At 46.4% G+C, this 17,152-nt stretch overlaps 2 protein-coding genes across 4 annotated transcripts in view; one reads left to right on the forward strand and one right to left on the reverse strand.

The window, feature by feature from the left end:
• The window catches only part of LOC142312968 (uncharacterized), a 408,714-nt gene that overhangs the window by 156,637 nt on the left and 234,925 nt on the right, over positions 1-17,152 (forward strand). The window lies entirely within an intron of this gene.
• Positions 1-17,152, reverse strand: part of LOC142312238 (uncharacterized) — a 155,119-nt gene that overhangs the window by 8,508 nt on the left and 129,459 nt on the right. The window contains exons 1-3 of one of the 3 annotated variants that reach the window (XM_075351156.1): positions 2,210-2,342; positions 2,029-2,126; positions 1,741-1,831 (exon numbers count right to left, since the gene is read on the reverse strand). The exons of 1 other annotated variant lie outside the window; for it this stretch is intronic. In XM_075351156.1, the coding sequence (XP_075207271.1) occupies positions 1,741-1,831; positions 2,029-2,126; positions 2,210-2,342 (322 nt within the window). Of the gene's footprint in view, positions 1-1,740; positions 1,832-2,028; positions 2,127-2,209; positions 2,343-17,152 lie in introns of those variants that run through there. One more of the 3 variants, XM_075351155.1, reaches the window with a different exon arrangement.

Below are 17,152 nucleotides of genomic sequence, written 5' to 3' on the forward strand. Positions count from 1 at the left end.
ATACCAGCCAAGTCTGGGTTCCATTTGCCAAATGGTCCTCCTGCCGTTCTGTCATGGAAAGGGAAGAAAACCCTGTGTCTAAAGAAGGTGACACCTGACCGAACCTACTTCTGGTCCCTGGGATCCCTCACCACCCTAGATAGGTTCCGCACCCATGAGCTGAGCCAGATACCTGACCCTAGGTTTCCCTAGTGCTGGACCATAAATAGGGAACAGGTGGGATGAGCTCTTTGTCAACCCCACGAAACACTAGAGAAGACATTAGGACGATACACAGGGGAAAAAAATGCATGAACTACTTATCCACAGATGACTCAGGAAGAAATTCAGCAAAGTTTCAGTAACGATACCACAGATGTGTACAAGCTGCCTGCTTGCAACCAGAGCTTGAATGAACTGAATAATATGAAAAGCACAAGAGCACAAGTCCAGGGAAAATGGAGTATTTAAGCACATGAAGAATACTCAGCTGGATGGAAGGAGTGTGCCTCTGGGTCCAAAAAGGGAAGAGAAAAAAACCCAGCAGGAAAGCTACTTAATGTAATGAATACTAACAGCAGATACAATATAAAGTCAGGGAGCATTGTGTGCAGTCAAACACACATGACTGTCTGTTACTGTGACACCTTCTTGCCATATGCCCAAATAAAATATTGTCAGATTCAAAAGATATTGCAAACTCAATTGTGGGGTCTATTTTTTTCTATTACCCCTTGTGAGACCGACAAAAATGAGGCTACATCAACATTTAGTTTAAAAAAAAAATTGCATTAATCCATTAGTCTTTTTGTTAATTATTGTGATAAATTTAAAGAGTTAACAAAATAACTGAATGTTGATTTTGATACTATGCAGAGTACAATTATCTAAAATATAGACTCATGCAAGTCACTTCAAATGAAATTTGCTCCCCACAAAAAATTGTTTTTGTAAATGAACACATGAAATCTGATTGTTAAACTTTTAAGTTTTCTAACAATCTAAAAAATAATAGGATGTTTCAAAAATGCTGCCAATGAAAAGTAGAAATGTGGTAAATGCTATTAACTATTTAGTGTAGTTTCACTATCTGTCAATCTGTGTTAGCTCAGGCTTAAGTTACAGCTCCCTATATATTAACAGCTGAGATAAGTGTAGGCTTTCATGTGTTTATATTTGAGTCTATAAAGACAAAAGAAAAACTGAAGAAAATAATATTCACACTTGGTTCTCACTGCTCATGGAATGGTGTCTCAGTCATAAAAGGGAGGTTGGATCTTAAAGACTGGACCTGGTCTAGAATTTATCATATGAGGACATTCAGCAAACGCTGTAGGGAGAGAAGGTATAAGATAAGATGCCAAGATTATAGGAAGGCAACGGCATCATTACTTTTTCTTAGCAATTCACTATGGGGATATTTTTTTTCTTCCCATGATTTTCTAAGTTGTCTGCACATTCTACGTGCGCTGTCATTTGGCTTTGCAGATTAGAGATCTGAGCAGCTAAAGGTCAACATCTTCTAATTCCAGGGGGTATACTAGGTCCCCTGGGCTGTAAGATCTGACTGAAACAGATCTCACTCCAACAGAAAGAATTTCAATGCAGAAAGTAATGGGGACAGCTTTAAGTAAAGTAGTATGTTATCTAGAGGTAGACATGATTGTGATATGGCCGGACCGGACAACCCCAAGAAAGCAGACACAGCCGGTGACAGAGAAGAATCTGTGACTGTGACTGAATTTAATGATCACTACTCACCTGGGCGGTTATCTGTAGGAATCTCCTCTTCCCACCACTCATCACCCCTCACATATGTCTCTGTAGTATTAATATGGGTCAGATCTTCCCCCTGAAACAAATATTGTAAAAGTCACAGACAGATTGAGAAGTCCCATCTATGATCAGCTCTAATCCTGCCATCTCCACCGCTCTCATTACACAAGTATAACACATATAATACTGGAGGATAAAACAAGACTGAGCACAAGACCTTCACAGCCGTCTACACATCATAGGGAGATTTCATGGCACCTTCTCTCCATCTACCTGATCATCCTGAGGAACATCGGGATCTTCTTGGTTACAGTCCTGTGGGAGAAGAGGACGGGGACATCTCTCTGGTGTTGTCCTCTTACTGGATAGACCTGGAGGAGACACATACAGGGACTGAATTCATTCCTTACATACAGATAATTATAGGCCGTGTGTATTTACTCCTGTCTATTACCTGGTGATGTGAGGGGCTGGGGATCCTCCATCATGACGTCCTTGTACAGATCTTTGTGTCCTTCTAAATACTCCCACTCCTCCATGGAGAAATAGACGGTGACGTCCTGACACCTTATAGGAACCTGACACATACAATGATACCATCAACCCCCCCGATCCCTTCATAGCATTACTGTATAATGTCCCAGAATTCCCAGCAGTGTCACCTCTCCAGTCAGCAGCTCAATCATCTTGTAGGTGAGTTCTAGGATCTTCTGGTCATTGATGTCCTCATGTATCGGGGGGTGAGGTGGAGGCCCCGTGATTGGGCTCAGGGTTCTTCCCCATCCCTCAGACACAGGGTCCTGACTGCGCTCACTAGAGGTCTTCTTCACTACTGTGTAATCCTGGTTATGGAGAGACACATTAATAAAACTCTCCATAGGCATTTCCAGTATCCTCATCTCTCCAATTCTGTCCATCTACTATAACTAGAGATGAGCGGATCGATTGAATTTGAGTAGAATTTCCTGAAATCTGAGGTTTCACCAGAAGTCAAACAATCTGCGATTTGGTTAGCAACTGTTGGAAAAGTAGGACAATCCAATAACATGGTGCAGCTCAGCCAATCAGAGTGGGTAATACAGACAGTATAACACATAGGGTCCAGCCAGGGAACGCCATTTTATGCTTATTTTTTATATGGATAAGAGCTCAGAGCACACAGGATAGGGATAGAAAAGAATGTATGCACCCAGAACCACGAGCAGTTCTGGGTGCATATTGCTAATCCCTGCCTAACTGTCCCTGTATCTAGTAGCATAGATAAAGAGAGCATTAGAAATAGTATTTCTAAAGATCCTATATGATATGCAAATGAGCACAGTGGCTAGTCGCAAGGGCGTTTTTTTTCTCCATGACTAGTCCATGCTCTTAGCATGTTAGCAAGTCCACAAGGACGTACTAACATGCTATTCAATGCCCAGCGTCATTGACAGTGATGTATGTAACTGTGGCTGTTGTCACAACCTAAGACACAGGGTTCAGGGTCAGTGCGCATGATCAGAAGTACTGTCACTCCACTTCTGGTCATGCGCACTATGAAGCAGGGTGTATGCGTCCCGGTTTCAGAGAGGTCTAGTGCGTATGACCGGAGGTGCTGGGCATTCTGATCATGCGCACTGACCCTAAACCTGGTGTCTGAGGCTGTGACAGTGGACACAGGTACGCGCGTCACCGCCAATGACGCTGGGCAATGGACATTGAATAGCATGTTAGCACGCCCCTGTGGGTGTACTAGCATGCTAAGAGCGTGGACTAGTTGGGGAAAAAAATGCCCTTGCGACTAGTGCCTCATAAGCATATCATAAAGGATCTTTAAAAATACTTTTTCTAAAGATCTCTTTATCTATGCTACTAGATACAGAAACAGGTAGGCAGAGATTAGAATTATGCACCCAGAACTGCTCATGGTTCTGGGAGCATTTTGCACCTGACAGGTTCACTTTAAATCACCTCAGCAGGAGGTGCAACGGACGCAGTTACATTCATCGCTGTCAATGGTGCTGGGCATTGAATAGCATGTTAGCACGTAACGGTGACCACTCTCTGCTTATCCTTCTTGACCTCTCTGCCGCCTTCGACACTGTTGACCACCATCTCCTTCTCTCTATGCTCCATTCTATCGGCCTAAAGGACAATGTTCTTTCCTGGTTCTCTTCCTATCTTTCTGGCCGTTCATTCAGTGTATCATTTGCTGGCTCCACATCTTCTCCTCTTCCTCTCACTGTTGGGGTCCCTCAAGGTTCAGTCCTCGGCCCTCTTCTGTTCTCCCTTTACACTGCCCCAATTGGAATGGCTATCAGCAGATTTGTCTTTCAGTACTATATATATGCTGATGACACACAGCTATACACCTCATCCGCTGAGCTCACCCCCGCTGTACTACAGAACACAAGCAACTGCCTGACTGCAGTTTGCAATATCATGTCTGCTCTCTATCTGAAACTTAACCTTTCAAAAACTGAACTTCTTCTCTTTCCTCCATCCTCCAACCTTCCTAAACCTGACATCTCCCTCTCTGTGTGTGACACCACAATAACTCCTAGGCAGCAAGCCCGCTGTCTGGGTGTTCTACTTGACACTGATCTCTCCTTCACCCCCCACATACAATCTCTCGCCCGCACCTGCCGCTTGCACCTCAAGAACATCTCTAGAATCCGCCCCTTTTTCACAATGGAAACGACAAAAACTCTCACTGTGACCCTAATCCACTCTCGCCTTGACTACTCTAACTCTCTATAAATTGGGCTCCCCCTAACTAGACTTTCCCCTCTACAGTCCATCCTTAATGCAGCAGCAAGGGTCACCTATCTGGCTAACCGCTACTTGGATGCCTCTGCCCTGTGCCAGTCATTGCACTGGCTGCCCATATATCATAGGATCCAATTCAAACTGCTTGTTCTCACCCACAAAGCTCTCCACAATGTGGCACCCCCCTACATCTCCACCCTCCTCTCTGTCTATCACCCCACTCGTTCTCTACGCTCTGCAAACGACTTTCGACTAACATCCACACTAATTCGAACCTCCCACTCCCGGATCCAAGACTTCTTCCGAGCTGCACCAACTCTCTGGAACGCTCTACCCCAAGAAGTTAGGACAAATCATAACTTACTCACCTTCAGGCGCACCCTAAAGACGCATCTTTTTAGGGCGGCCTATCACACTCCATAATCAGATTCGTTTCACATAGTCCCTCTACAACTTCTCACAACATAACCCTACGTCAAACTCCATGCCACCCAAATGCATCTCAAGACTCTGGCCAACTGGTCCAGGAAATCATTATGCATCCCCCATTTCCGTGAGATGGCTGGATTGTCATTGTAAATAAGTGTCGCGGGCGGGGAGGACGCCGTCGCTGCTGTGCTCTTGCTAACGCTCGGGTCCGGTGCTGCTAAGGCTGCTGCTCGGTGGCTCGAGCGGTGGGCCGGATCCGGGGACTCGAGCGGCGCTCCTCGCCCATGAGTGAAAGGGGTACTCAGATCCGGGCCACGGGGTCACTTCTGTGGGTATCCCGGTGGCGTGACCCGGTCTGTGATCCCAGGCTCCACAGTAAGAAGGGGATTAGGTAAGGGAGATTGTCCGTGACGCCACCCGTGGTGTGCGGCGAGGTAATGAAGCAATGCCGCTGACGGTAAATGGATCCCAGGGATGGTGGTGGGCAGCAAGGTGGTTATTTCCCTCCACGGGTAGCGTGTTGGTGTCCCGGGACTCCGGTGAGGTGGTGCAGGGAGGAGATGGAGATCGTCTGAGAGCTGTGCGCCTGGTTGGACCGGGGGATGTTGTTACTCACAGTTCGCTTTTCAAGGAAATTCACACAGAGTCAGGAATTAACCAGAAATCGCCGGTGTCTGCAGCCTTCGGTGCGGAGGGTGTTTGGGGTCCCACACACAGTACAGCAGGATCCTGGTCTTGTTTTGCAGCCAGACGCTTCTTTTTCCTTCCTCAGTCGGGAATGGGGAGCCCACTCCCCCTGCAGTGATCCGGGTCACCCCTGGATGCCGGCGGGCCACTATCCTGCCCCGGCCACCTCGGGCCCCTTCCTCACACTTCCCTTCCTTATAGCAGCCAGGAGCTCTCTCTCCTGGTCTGCTCTCTTCCCAATCCAAACTCACTCTGCTCCAGCCCCTCCCCTCCTGCTCTGTTTAGCTCTTACACTGGGGGGGGTGTCTGTCCTGCTGCACTAGTGTGGGATCAGGTTACCAAGGAGGAGAATGGTCTGCACTTTGCTGGATGTCTGCAGGCTCTGTGACACCCTGGTTTTGCCAGGGCATCACACACCCCCTTGGTAAAACACAGCCCATCCTCGGGCTGTCTGGGCACCGACATTTATTGTAGCGGGAAAAAGAAAGTGCACACATTACAACTATACATCTTCCCACATCGGGAGGTACGTTTTTTTAAACTCTAACTATCCTGCCACCCCCCACCTGCTGTGCAGATGGCCTCCTCCGGGAACTTGAGGACGCTCAACAGGGGTGACAGTCCATAAAACAGTCAACTTTAAACTTGCGGGTAGCCGTCCATGCTCCGCTACCACTGCTGCTGCCGCCACTCCCAGTACGGGGCACGGGTCCCGTGCTCTGCCTCCTGCTCAGGAGCCAGGCCCACTCGGATGCCCTCGGCGCCGGCTACAACTGGCCTCGCTAACTGCCGAGGGCCCCATCGCTCAGTGGCCTGCTCCTCCTCCCTGCAGGTGCACTCCGGCCGCTCCACAGCCGGGATGGGGTACCTGGGAGCGGCTGGAGCCGCATCTGGGGCAGACTTCCGGTCGGGTGTCGCCTCTGCTGTGGCCGGGCGGACTACCGGGGCCGGCGCCATCACCGTTGCGGCCGGGCGGACTGCCGGAGCCGATGTCATCACCGTTGCGGCCGGGTGGACTGCCGGAGCCAACGTCATCACCGTTGCGGCCAGGCGGACTGCCGGAGCCGACGTCATCACCGTTGCGGCCAGGCGGACTGCCGGAGCCGACGTCATCACCGTTGCGGCCGGAACGGGTGCCAGGGCGGTGACAAAGGTAAGGCCCGGGGGTCGCAGGTCTGGGCCCTCTCCCTCAGACGCTGCGGGCTCCGCTACCGGTGACAGGGGTAACGGGTCGGTCGGGGCGTTGGCCGCGGGCATGGGCAGTGAGGGAGGTAGCATGGTGGATGGCAGCAGGCCGGGCCCCTCAGCCGTATCGACCGATCCCTCAGGGACATAGGGGCGCGGGTCGCTTACCCACTCCTCTGAGACCACCTCCACTTCGGATGCCCAAACGGTTGCGGCCAGGCCCTTCATCTCCGACGTCCACTTCGCCAGCATGAAGTGGACTTGGGCCTGGAGCTCCTGGCACATCTTTCGGCTGGATCCAGGAACGTGTTTCAGCAGAGTCCTGGCGTCCCTGCACGCTGCAGTGCTAGTTACATGCCGCCACGGCTGCGAACACCGCTCCTCCGACAGCTCCGTCGGGCGCAGACATCTTTTTCCCGTCCCCCCTTGCTACTCTTCAGCACTTCCGCTCATCCGTTTGTTGGGGGCGGGGCTTCGCTTTCGTGCCTTCCCTACTCGGAGAAGATGCTCGAGCGGGAGATTTTCGCGCCAAGATGGCGGCGCTTTAAAATTTTCGTCCGGACGCCGCCGGCAGAGATCACAAGGTGCACTTCTACTGGTAAGTAGATGGGTTCAATCCTGTTCGTGACGCCAAGTTGTCGCGGGCGGGGAGGACACCACTGCGCTGCGCTCCCTAACGCTCGAGTCCGGCGCTGCTGCGATGGCTGCTCGGTGGCTCGAGCGGTGGGCCGGATCCGGGGACTCGAGCGGCACTCCTCGCCCGTGAGTGAAAGGGGTGGTTGGTTTGGGGAATTTAGTCCCTGACGCCACCCACGGGTCGTGGTTAAGATGGGCACCACCGCTGCTGATGACGGGGATCCCGGGAGCGATGGTAGGGAGCAGCTGGGATGTTGTTTTCCCCCTCCGTGGGTAGGGGTCGGTGGTCCCGGGGCCCGATGATGTGACGGGGAGTCAGGGTTGGCGAGGTGCAACGATGCAGGGACGGCGCGGTGCCAGATGGCACGGGTGTACTCACTCAGCAAGAAAGGTACAAAGTCCTCGGTAAACCAAACGGCTGGATGGACGGGTCCCGCAGCCGGCTGCAGTATTTCTCCCCGGACAGGTGATGGCGGCTGTCTTTCCCTGCACCTTGATGTTCTTCTTCTGACTATTATGGATTCCCAACGGTAGTCCGCTCCCCGGTGTATGGGTACCGGAGGAGCCCGTTTGCCTGCAGGCGCTGGCCCTTGGGTCTCTAGCCTTAGGCGGTAGCTGTATACCCTCACGGTGTGGGCTGTTGCCTTCAATCGGGACTTTTGCTGTTGTGAAACCCCTGGGGTTCCAGTCACATTCGGATCTGACTATTGTCGGCGGCTCCAAGCCTGGTCGGGGTCCGATGGCCCTGCCTGTGTGTGCTTTCTTCACTTCGCTCCCCGGTCAGTACCGGCGGGCCTTCGCCCGACCCCGGTCCTACGGTTCCGCGTTGCTCCACCACTCCTGCAGACGGCCACCACCATCTGCCAACCTTGCTGTCAGTGCCTGGGCCACAAACCCAGACACCCAAGTGTTTGTTCCTCACTCCTCAAACTCCAACACTGAACTGTCACTTTTCCCGCCTCCAGGCCTGTGAACTCCTCGGTGGGTGGGGCCAACCGCTTGGCTCCGCCCCACCTGGTGTGGACATCAGACACTGGAGGGAGGCAACAAGGATTTTTGTTGGCTGGTGACCCTGTCTAATGGGGGTGGGGGGTGTTTGTATGTTATCTGTGACGACCTGGCTAGGCTAGGGCGCCACAGTTTCAGAGAAAGCAAATAAAGCTACTAGAATGCCTTAGCCGATCACCGGAGCTGATCCAAGAGAAAATTTATGAAAGGAACTAAAACTCAGCGTTCATAGAAAGAAACGGGACATGCAGGATGTGAAGAGTGTTTATGTGGAACAATGGGCCAAAATCCCAGCTGAGTAATCCATATAACCAGTTTCTCCATACAGTAGGCATCTAAACGCTTCATCACCAATAAAGGCTTTTGTATGAAATGTGTGTTCAATACTTTTTCCTTGTGTAATTTTTCATTATTACACATCACTAAATTTATGGACCTCTATAGTTTGATTTCTTTGCCTTTGTCAATTGGATGGGTTGTTACCAACATCTGGTGAGAAATTTATGTCAATATCAGCTTTAGAAATATATTTACTAAGATAATTGGTGACCTGTTCAATACTGAGTTCACCCGCTGTATTTTCCAGGCAATTAGAAGCATTTTAATTATGCAATTTGCACTATTTTATTTGACACAAAATGAATTAAAAAAATTAAGAAAGCCAACAAATTTGAATTTCAAAGAATCTGCTCATCTTTACTTATTACTATAGATAAGACTGTGACGTCATCAGAATCTCTCACCTCTCCAGTAAGCCGGAAGAGGATCTCTAGGGTGAGGTGTAATATCCTCTCCGCCATCTTGTCCCTGTCTCTATCCATCCTGGACGGGTCAGTTTGATACATTCTCTTATATAGAAGATCTCCACTGAAAGGATCCGATATTGTAGGGACCTGAATGGGAAAAAAATAGCTGATTACATTACACCTTCGACAGGAATTCAAAGGCTGGATTTTTAACTACAACAACCAACTGTAAAGTGGGCTTACGCTATGATTACCACCCTGAAACGAAGTGTTATTGGTGACATCTGTTTCTGGGTTTGAGCTAGTCCCTGCTCTAGTGAGCATACATTGGTTATTAATTCTGGCATGTGCTCAGTAGTACTCCCTGCTCATAGTGTTATATTCTTTTGAATGCACAGTGACAGTGCACTCCTTCACCCACTCTAATGAGAATTGACGAGACAGCAGGACAGCTTGCAGTCAGTGCACATTGTAAGGGGAGAACTTGGCAAGCAAGGAGAAGAGAAACCAGTCCAGCCCCCTAAACAGACGTCTATCTGTGTGTCTGTCTGTGTGTCTGTCTCTGTCGGTCTCTCTCCATCTCTCTGTATCTGTCTGTATCTGTATCTCTATCTGTCTGTATCTGACTGTATCTGTATCTCTGTCTGTATCTTGTCTCTGTATCTGTCTGTATATGTGAGTCTGTCTCTTTCCCTGTCTGTCTGTCTCTTTGTCTGTATCTTTACCTGTCTTTCTTTTTGTCTGTGTCTCTTTTTCTGTATCTTTCCCTGTCTGTCTCTTTGTCTGTATATTTCCTTGTCTGTCTCTTTCCCTGTCTGTCTGTATCTTTCCCCATCTGTCTCTTTCACTGTCTGCCTTTGTCTGTCTGCCTCTATCTCTTTCCCTGTTTGTCTGCCTTTTTCCCTGTCTGTCTGTCTCTTTCCCTGTCTGTTTCTTTCCCTGTCTGTCTCTGTCTCTTTCCTTGTCTGCCACTGTCTGTCTCTTTCCCTGTCTGTTTCTTTCCCTGTCTGTCTCTGTCTGTCTCTTTCCCTGTTTGTCTGTCTGTGCCTATGTCTGTCTGTGCCTATGCCTGTCTGTGCCTATGTCTGTCTGTCTCTGTCTGTGTCCATCTCTCCACAGAAATCATATTACCTCACACATAAGCTTATATTAAGAATGTCCTTCGTTCCTATAGCAACCAATCAGAGCTCCTAGTCATAACCTGTAGCTCCCAGCTCCATTACCTATAGTGGAGGCAGTTTTTTGGGTCGCCCACTCTGAGCAGTTCCTTGCCTTCTATTGGGACATGGTAACTTTCCATATGATACCCCTTTTTTTCTTCTTTTGGCCATCTCGCACATCATATTCTCATTCTATTATGCATTTTCTTTGGCCCATGATTTCATTGTTGCCGGCTTGTTTTTCCGTTCTTAGGGTTTATTAGTACCCCTCGTGGGGGCTGTAGGTTACTGGGGTTCATTCCTCATGTATATGCCTATATATGGTGCTTTGTGACCTACTCACCCTTCGCCTTGCCCATGATAATTATTTTACAACCCTATGACCATCATATATTCATCTATACAGGGGTGGTATTCATTTGGCATAGGTGTTTCATTTATCATTGCCTTGCATAATTCATTTGATCCCCCTTGCTACATTTAAACACCTGACCTCCTGTCGGTGTCTCTTGATGGTTTACCTCACAGCTTTCATTATCGGATGGTCTTGGGATTTCATTATGCCATTATATTTCTTATATGCTATTGTATGATATCTGATATTGTTTGTAGACAGGGTTCATTACCATCTATCGATTTGTCTTTTGTTCACCAGTGTCACAACCACTTCTTGTGATAGGCTCCGCTCCGCGTGTGTTGTCCTACTTGTTTTGTTTTAAATATTTTTAAATAATATTTTGTCGAGTGTACTGAATAAAGGTAATATTTGATATTTATACTACATCACGTGTGCCCCTGGTTCTTTGTGCAGTGCTTTTCTCTTTTTTGATACGAGGCAGATTTTTTGGAGAGTAACTGTAAAGTGCGGGGTTAAATTATCCCGTCAAAACATAGCCTATGACATTCTCTGAGTCACATTGGGCGTCTGTGCAAAATTTCGTGATTGTAAATTTGACAGTGCGGATTCCTTTAGTGGACATACACACATACATACATACATACATACATACATACATACATACATACATACATACACACATACACTGAGCTTTATAAACAGTATTAGACATACATAAACACATACAGCTACTAAATCCCAGACTGGTTTAGGGATCTTATGTTTAATGTGTAGACCTGGAAAATTCTCACTTTACAGTCTTAATGTGTCTTTTGTCTGTATGGTATCTGATAGTACACAACTAATAAAAGCATAGGCTATGATAGTAGATTCATTACTGCATACAGTGGTGTCCTGTAAAAGATACATACAGGAGACATTTACTTTTATTTATGATGGGTGACAGAAGCCATTAAAGGTTATCCAAAGGAGGTATCCATTTACCATATGAATCTGGGTGAATACACACACTTATACACATATATTGTCATGCTGCCAGGTATGACAAGCATGGCACGTGCCTTCAGACCTACGAATGTATAACGCATGACAAAATATACAACAAACAATACAACAGGTTGGGGGGAACACCGGGGACACAATAACAATGGTGGGCTCTAGCTCTAGTGAGGGAGGGGGAGGGGGGGCAAAGGGACACCTCCTGAACTCACCTGCAGCTGTCTCTACCCTCCTAACCAGAGGCTATACAGTCTCCTCAACTATCACTGAACAGGAACCTGAGACAAAAAGAATACCCTGTAGTGGCCCTGGCCAGTGTGTTGGCAGGTGGAAAACACTAGCCCCACCGCTGCACTAATATTGCACAGGGGAAGGTAAGACAAACAGGGGAAAACAGCAACAAAAAAGGATGCAGTCCAACTTCAGGAACAAGCCTTCAGAGGACCTTCAACCAAGGTTGCCAGAACAAATGGATTTGTATCCTCAGCAAGGAATGCTGGGTAACACCTCTATTTAAACCTTGAGGGGTGTGGCTACAAAGCAGTTGCAGCTGAAACACTCAGCTATGGCTGCTGGACAACAAAACTGACATTAACTCATAATGCACTGAGGGAAATGAAATCACGTTTAAATGTTGAGTCCCAAATAGAAATGAGGGATCCCCACCCTGCATTCGTCACTAGTCTCCAAAAATAGAACTACGACCGTCACATATATACTGTGTATACACATGTACACAATCAAATAGAGAAGTCCCATCTATGATCAGCTCTAATCCTGCCATCTCCACCGCTCTCATTACACAAGTATAAACCATATAATACTGGAGGATAAAACAAGACTGAGCACAAGACCTTCACAGCCGTCTACACATCATAGGGGGATTTCATGGCCCCTTCTCTCCATCTACCTGATGATCCTGAGGAACATCGGGGTCTTCTTGTTTACAGTCCTGTGGGAGAAGAGGATGGGGACATCTCTCTGGTGTTGTCCTCTTACTGGATAGAACTGGAGGAGACACATACAGGGACTGAATTCATTCCTTACATACAGGTAATTATAGGCCATGTGTATTTAGTCCTGTCTATTACCTGGTGATGTGAGGGGCTGAGGAAGCTCCATCATGACGTCCTTGTACAGATCTTTGTGTCCTTCTAAATACTCCCACTCCTCCATGGAGAAATAGATGGCGACGTCCTGACACCTTATAGGAACCTGACACATACAATGATACCGTCACCCCCCGATCCCTTCATAGCGTTACTGTATAATGTCCCAGCATTCCCAGCAGTGTCACCTCTCCAGTCAGCAGCTCAATCATCTTGTAGGTGAGTTCTAGGATCTTCTGGTCATTGATGTCCTCATGTATCAGGGGGTGAGTTGGAGGCCCCGTGATTGGGCTCAGGGGTCTTCCCCATCCCTCAGACACAGGGGCCTGACAGCGCTCACTAGAGGTCTTCTTCACTACTGTGTAATCCTGGTTATGGAGAGACACAGTAAGAAATCTCACTCCAGACATTTCCAGAGTCCTCACCTCTCCAGTTCTGTCCATCTGTTATTCCCATAGATAAGAATGGTGTAATGTGACGTCATCAGAATCTCTCACCTCTCCAGTAAGCCGGAAGAGGATCTCTAGGGTGAGGTGTAATATCCTCTCCGCCATCTTGTCCCTGTCCATATCCATCCTTCACGGGGCAATCAGGAGAATTCTCTTCTATAGAAGATCTCCACTGAGAGAATCCGATATTGTAGGGACCTGAATGGGGAGAAGAGGATGATGTAACATCATAAAGAATCCGCTATAATAATAGAATTACTGGAGAGAATAAGGGGAAACATTTGAGTGGAAGATAAATTGAATTGCTGACTAAGGGTTTATTCAGACATCAGATATTCTCTCATATGAAAAAAAACACCGATTATTTTGATTGGACTTTGATCAGAGTGCCGTCAGATTTTTCTCATACGTGAACAAAAAAAAAAGAAAAAAGTTTCTCCACTTTCTTCTTTCTGACAGTCCATGAAAATCGGACCATACTTAGATGTCATCTCATTATAGAAAGGGGGGGAACCAGCACTGCCTATGAATGGCATGCAACAAATAAAAAGTATAAAATTCACAAATTCATTCCTACTGTACTATAATGCAAAATGAGATTTTTAGCAAACAACTGATCAATAATTTGAGCCACCCCTGCCACGTCACGGCAAATCTGGCATATGCTGGCACCTGGACTGCCTTTATTAGCAGTTATCTGCCTTTGCAACATGGGAGCGGTTCTGAGATGTCACAGGTATATGTGTTGCTTTTATATGGTTCTGCTTATTAAAATATTTAGAAGGCCGTATGGTACAATGGTAAATTATATGATATAGAGTAGGACCCCCTATTGAGATTTGCCGTGACTTGGCAGGGGTGGCTCAAATTATTGATCAATTGTTTGATAAAAATCTCATTTTGCATTATAGTACAGTAGGAATGAATTCGTGAATTTTACACTTTTAATTTGTTGCATGCCATTCATAGGCAGTGCTGGCTCCCCCCTCTCTATATTAGATGTCATCTCAGAACGGTCTGAGGTTTTCACAGACCCGTAGACTTACATTGCCATTTCTAATCCAACCCTTGGATCAAAGTTGCACGTTTCTGCGATTTTCCGAGTATAGCTAAGTCCTTGAAAAATCACGGACATATAAAAGGCCCGATAGGCTATCACAGGTATGAGTGCTATTTGTAAAGACCTCATCATCACGCATAGCTGAAAATCAGACATCTGAATTATATCTACTAATAAATCCTCTATATTTAGGCCACACACACAACAAGCAGTTTCCTCCTCGGAGTCAGCAGCTGAATACGTTTCTCATAGACTCATCTTCCATATCACTAATTCTCCTCTCATTTACCGACACTGGAATCGGCATCAGCAAAACTGCAGGAGACATTCATTACACGTGAGAGGAGAAATAACGACTTCATGGTGAGGACGACATCTTCATTTACTACTTTGTCTCCATAAATATATCCATCACTAACTACAAAACCCCCAGCCCCCTACAGTGTCTTGAAAAAGTATTCATACCTCTTGAACTTTTCCAAATTTTTACACGTTATATTTACAAGCTTAAATATATTTTATTAGGATTTTAGACGATATACCAACACACAGTAGCCAGTAATTGGGAAGTAAACGATACATTATTTTCTAAATATTTTAAAAATATAAATCTGAAAATTGTGATGTGCATTTGTATTCATCCCATTGTAGTCTAAATAAAAATCCTGATTGACCAATTGCCTCCAGAAGTCATGTAATTAACAAATTGAGTCTGTGTGTAATATATTCTCAATATAACTATAGCTGTTCTGTGAAGGCCTGAGAGGTTTATTTAAATCAAGTAAGCAAAATTATAATAACTGGGTATCAAACAGCATCATGAAAACCAAGGAACACACCAGATAGGTCAGGAATGAAGTTGTGGAGAAGAGTAAAGCAGAGATAGGCTATAAAAAAAATAAACCAAGCTCTGAAAATATCATGGAGCCCTGTTGAATCCATCATTCAAAAATGGCAGGAGTATGGCACACCTGGAAACCTACCAAGACATGGTGATTCACCTAATCTAACATGCCAAGCAAGGAGACCACTAATTAGAGAAGCAGACGAGAAGCCCTTAGTCACTCTGGAGGAGTCGCAGAGATACACATCTCAGGTGGGAAAATATGTTCACAAGATTAGTCGTATATTACAATAAACAGGCCTTTATGTAAGCGTGGCAAGAAAAAAAACATTTTTGAAGTCTTGTTTACCGCTTGCAAAAAGCCATCTAGGGGACACAGCGAACAGTGGAAGAAGGTTTTCTGGTCAGAGGAGACCAAGGTCAAACTTTTTCAGATAAATGAAAATTGCTATGTGTGGTGGAAAACACCATCCCCACCGTCACACATGATGGTGGCATCATGTTGAGAGGCTTTTCTTCAGCAGGGGCAAGGAAGCTGGTCACAGTTGATGGGGCTAAATACAGTGCAATTCTGGAGGAAAACCTGTTAGAGGCTGCAAAAAACTTGAGACTGGCGAGTAGGTTCATTTTCCAGCAGGACAAGGACCCCAAACATCCTGCCAGAGCTACAAAGGTCAGAGTGCAAAACGCCGAGTCACTGTCCAGACTGACACCCCACTGAGAATCTGTGTCAAGATGTGAAAATTGCTGTTCACAGAAGCCTGTATGCAATCTCACTGAGCGAGAGTGCAAAGAAGATGGCACAAAAATGTCAAATCTAGATGTACATAACTGTCAGAGACATCACCCAAAAGACTGCAGCAGTAATTGCAGAAAAAGGTGGTCCTACAAAAGTATTGACTCAGGGCCAAATACAAATGCACGTCACAATTTTCAGATTTATAATTTTAAAATAGTTAGAAAACCAGGTATCATTTCCTTTATAGTTTCCAAATACTTGCTACTTTGTGTTGGTATATCACATAAAATCCCAATAAAATAGATTTTAAGTTTGTGGGTATAATGTGAAAATTTTCACGGGGTATGAATACTTTTTCAAAGCACTGTATATGAATGTTTCCCGTATTCCCCGGGCTATAATCTTCTATTAAGTTAAACTCAAGTCTAATTCACACACTGAAGTTTGAGGCATGTTTAAAATCTTTTTTTGTTTTGCAAAAACACCATGAGCAGAAGTTACTTGTTGCCTACAGCAATAATTGTTATAAAGTCTATATGTACAGTGGCTTAGTTTTGGCATTTTTATAATGTTTTGTTTGTACTCTGGGTATATTTTTTATGCCATTTTTCTGGCCCAAGGGTGCACAGCCCAAAGTGGATGCCCCCTTTGGGCTGTGCACCTTGTCCATATAGCTTTCCACAGTAGATGAAATGCATAGTCAGGTCCAGATCCTGCTCTGCCCCCTTTCTCTTTTGAGGCCTGCTAGCATGTGTGTAGGGGGTCACCCCTATGAAGAATTAAATGACATGGTGACGTTCAGAACCATGCTTCTCTCTAAACTGTGTGTACTTGGACTGGCCCAGTCCCTTTGTGTGCTGATGTTGATTTAGGTTGTGATGGGGTATGGTGTGAGAGAGGGGAAAAAATTGAACTCACAGGTGAAAAGAAGAGGTCAGGGGTTACGCAATGAAAAGGAAGTTGGACCAGAGTGTGTGTTGGACCAGCGGTCCTAAGAGAGAATGTGACACCTGGCTACTAGGAGACCATTTAGCCGCACCAAAAGAGAGAGCGAAGGTCCACGCAGCTGAGCCAAGGTGGTTTGTTCCTACGTCTACAGTGTGGAGAAGTGGACAGGAATTCCCGTTGTGAAGGAAGTGTTCCATGCAGTGTTCGCGCCAGGAGACCTTGAGACCGAACTAAAGTAGAAACACTCTTCCTCCCTATGGTACTTTGAGTCCCATATCGGGGCGTCCCCGTG

Source organism: Anomaloglossus baeobatrachus, chromosome 5 (genome assembly GCF_048569485.1).
Source record: "Anomaloglossus baeobatrachus isolate aAnoBae1 chromosome 5, aAnoBae1.hap1, whole genome shotgun sequence".
Lineage (NCBI taxonomy): Eukaryota > Metazoa > Chordata > Amphibia > Anura > Aromobatidae > Anomaloglossus > Anomaloglossus baeobatrachus.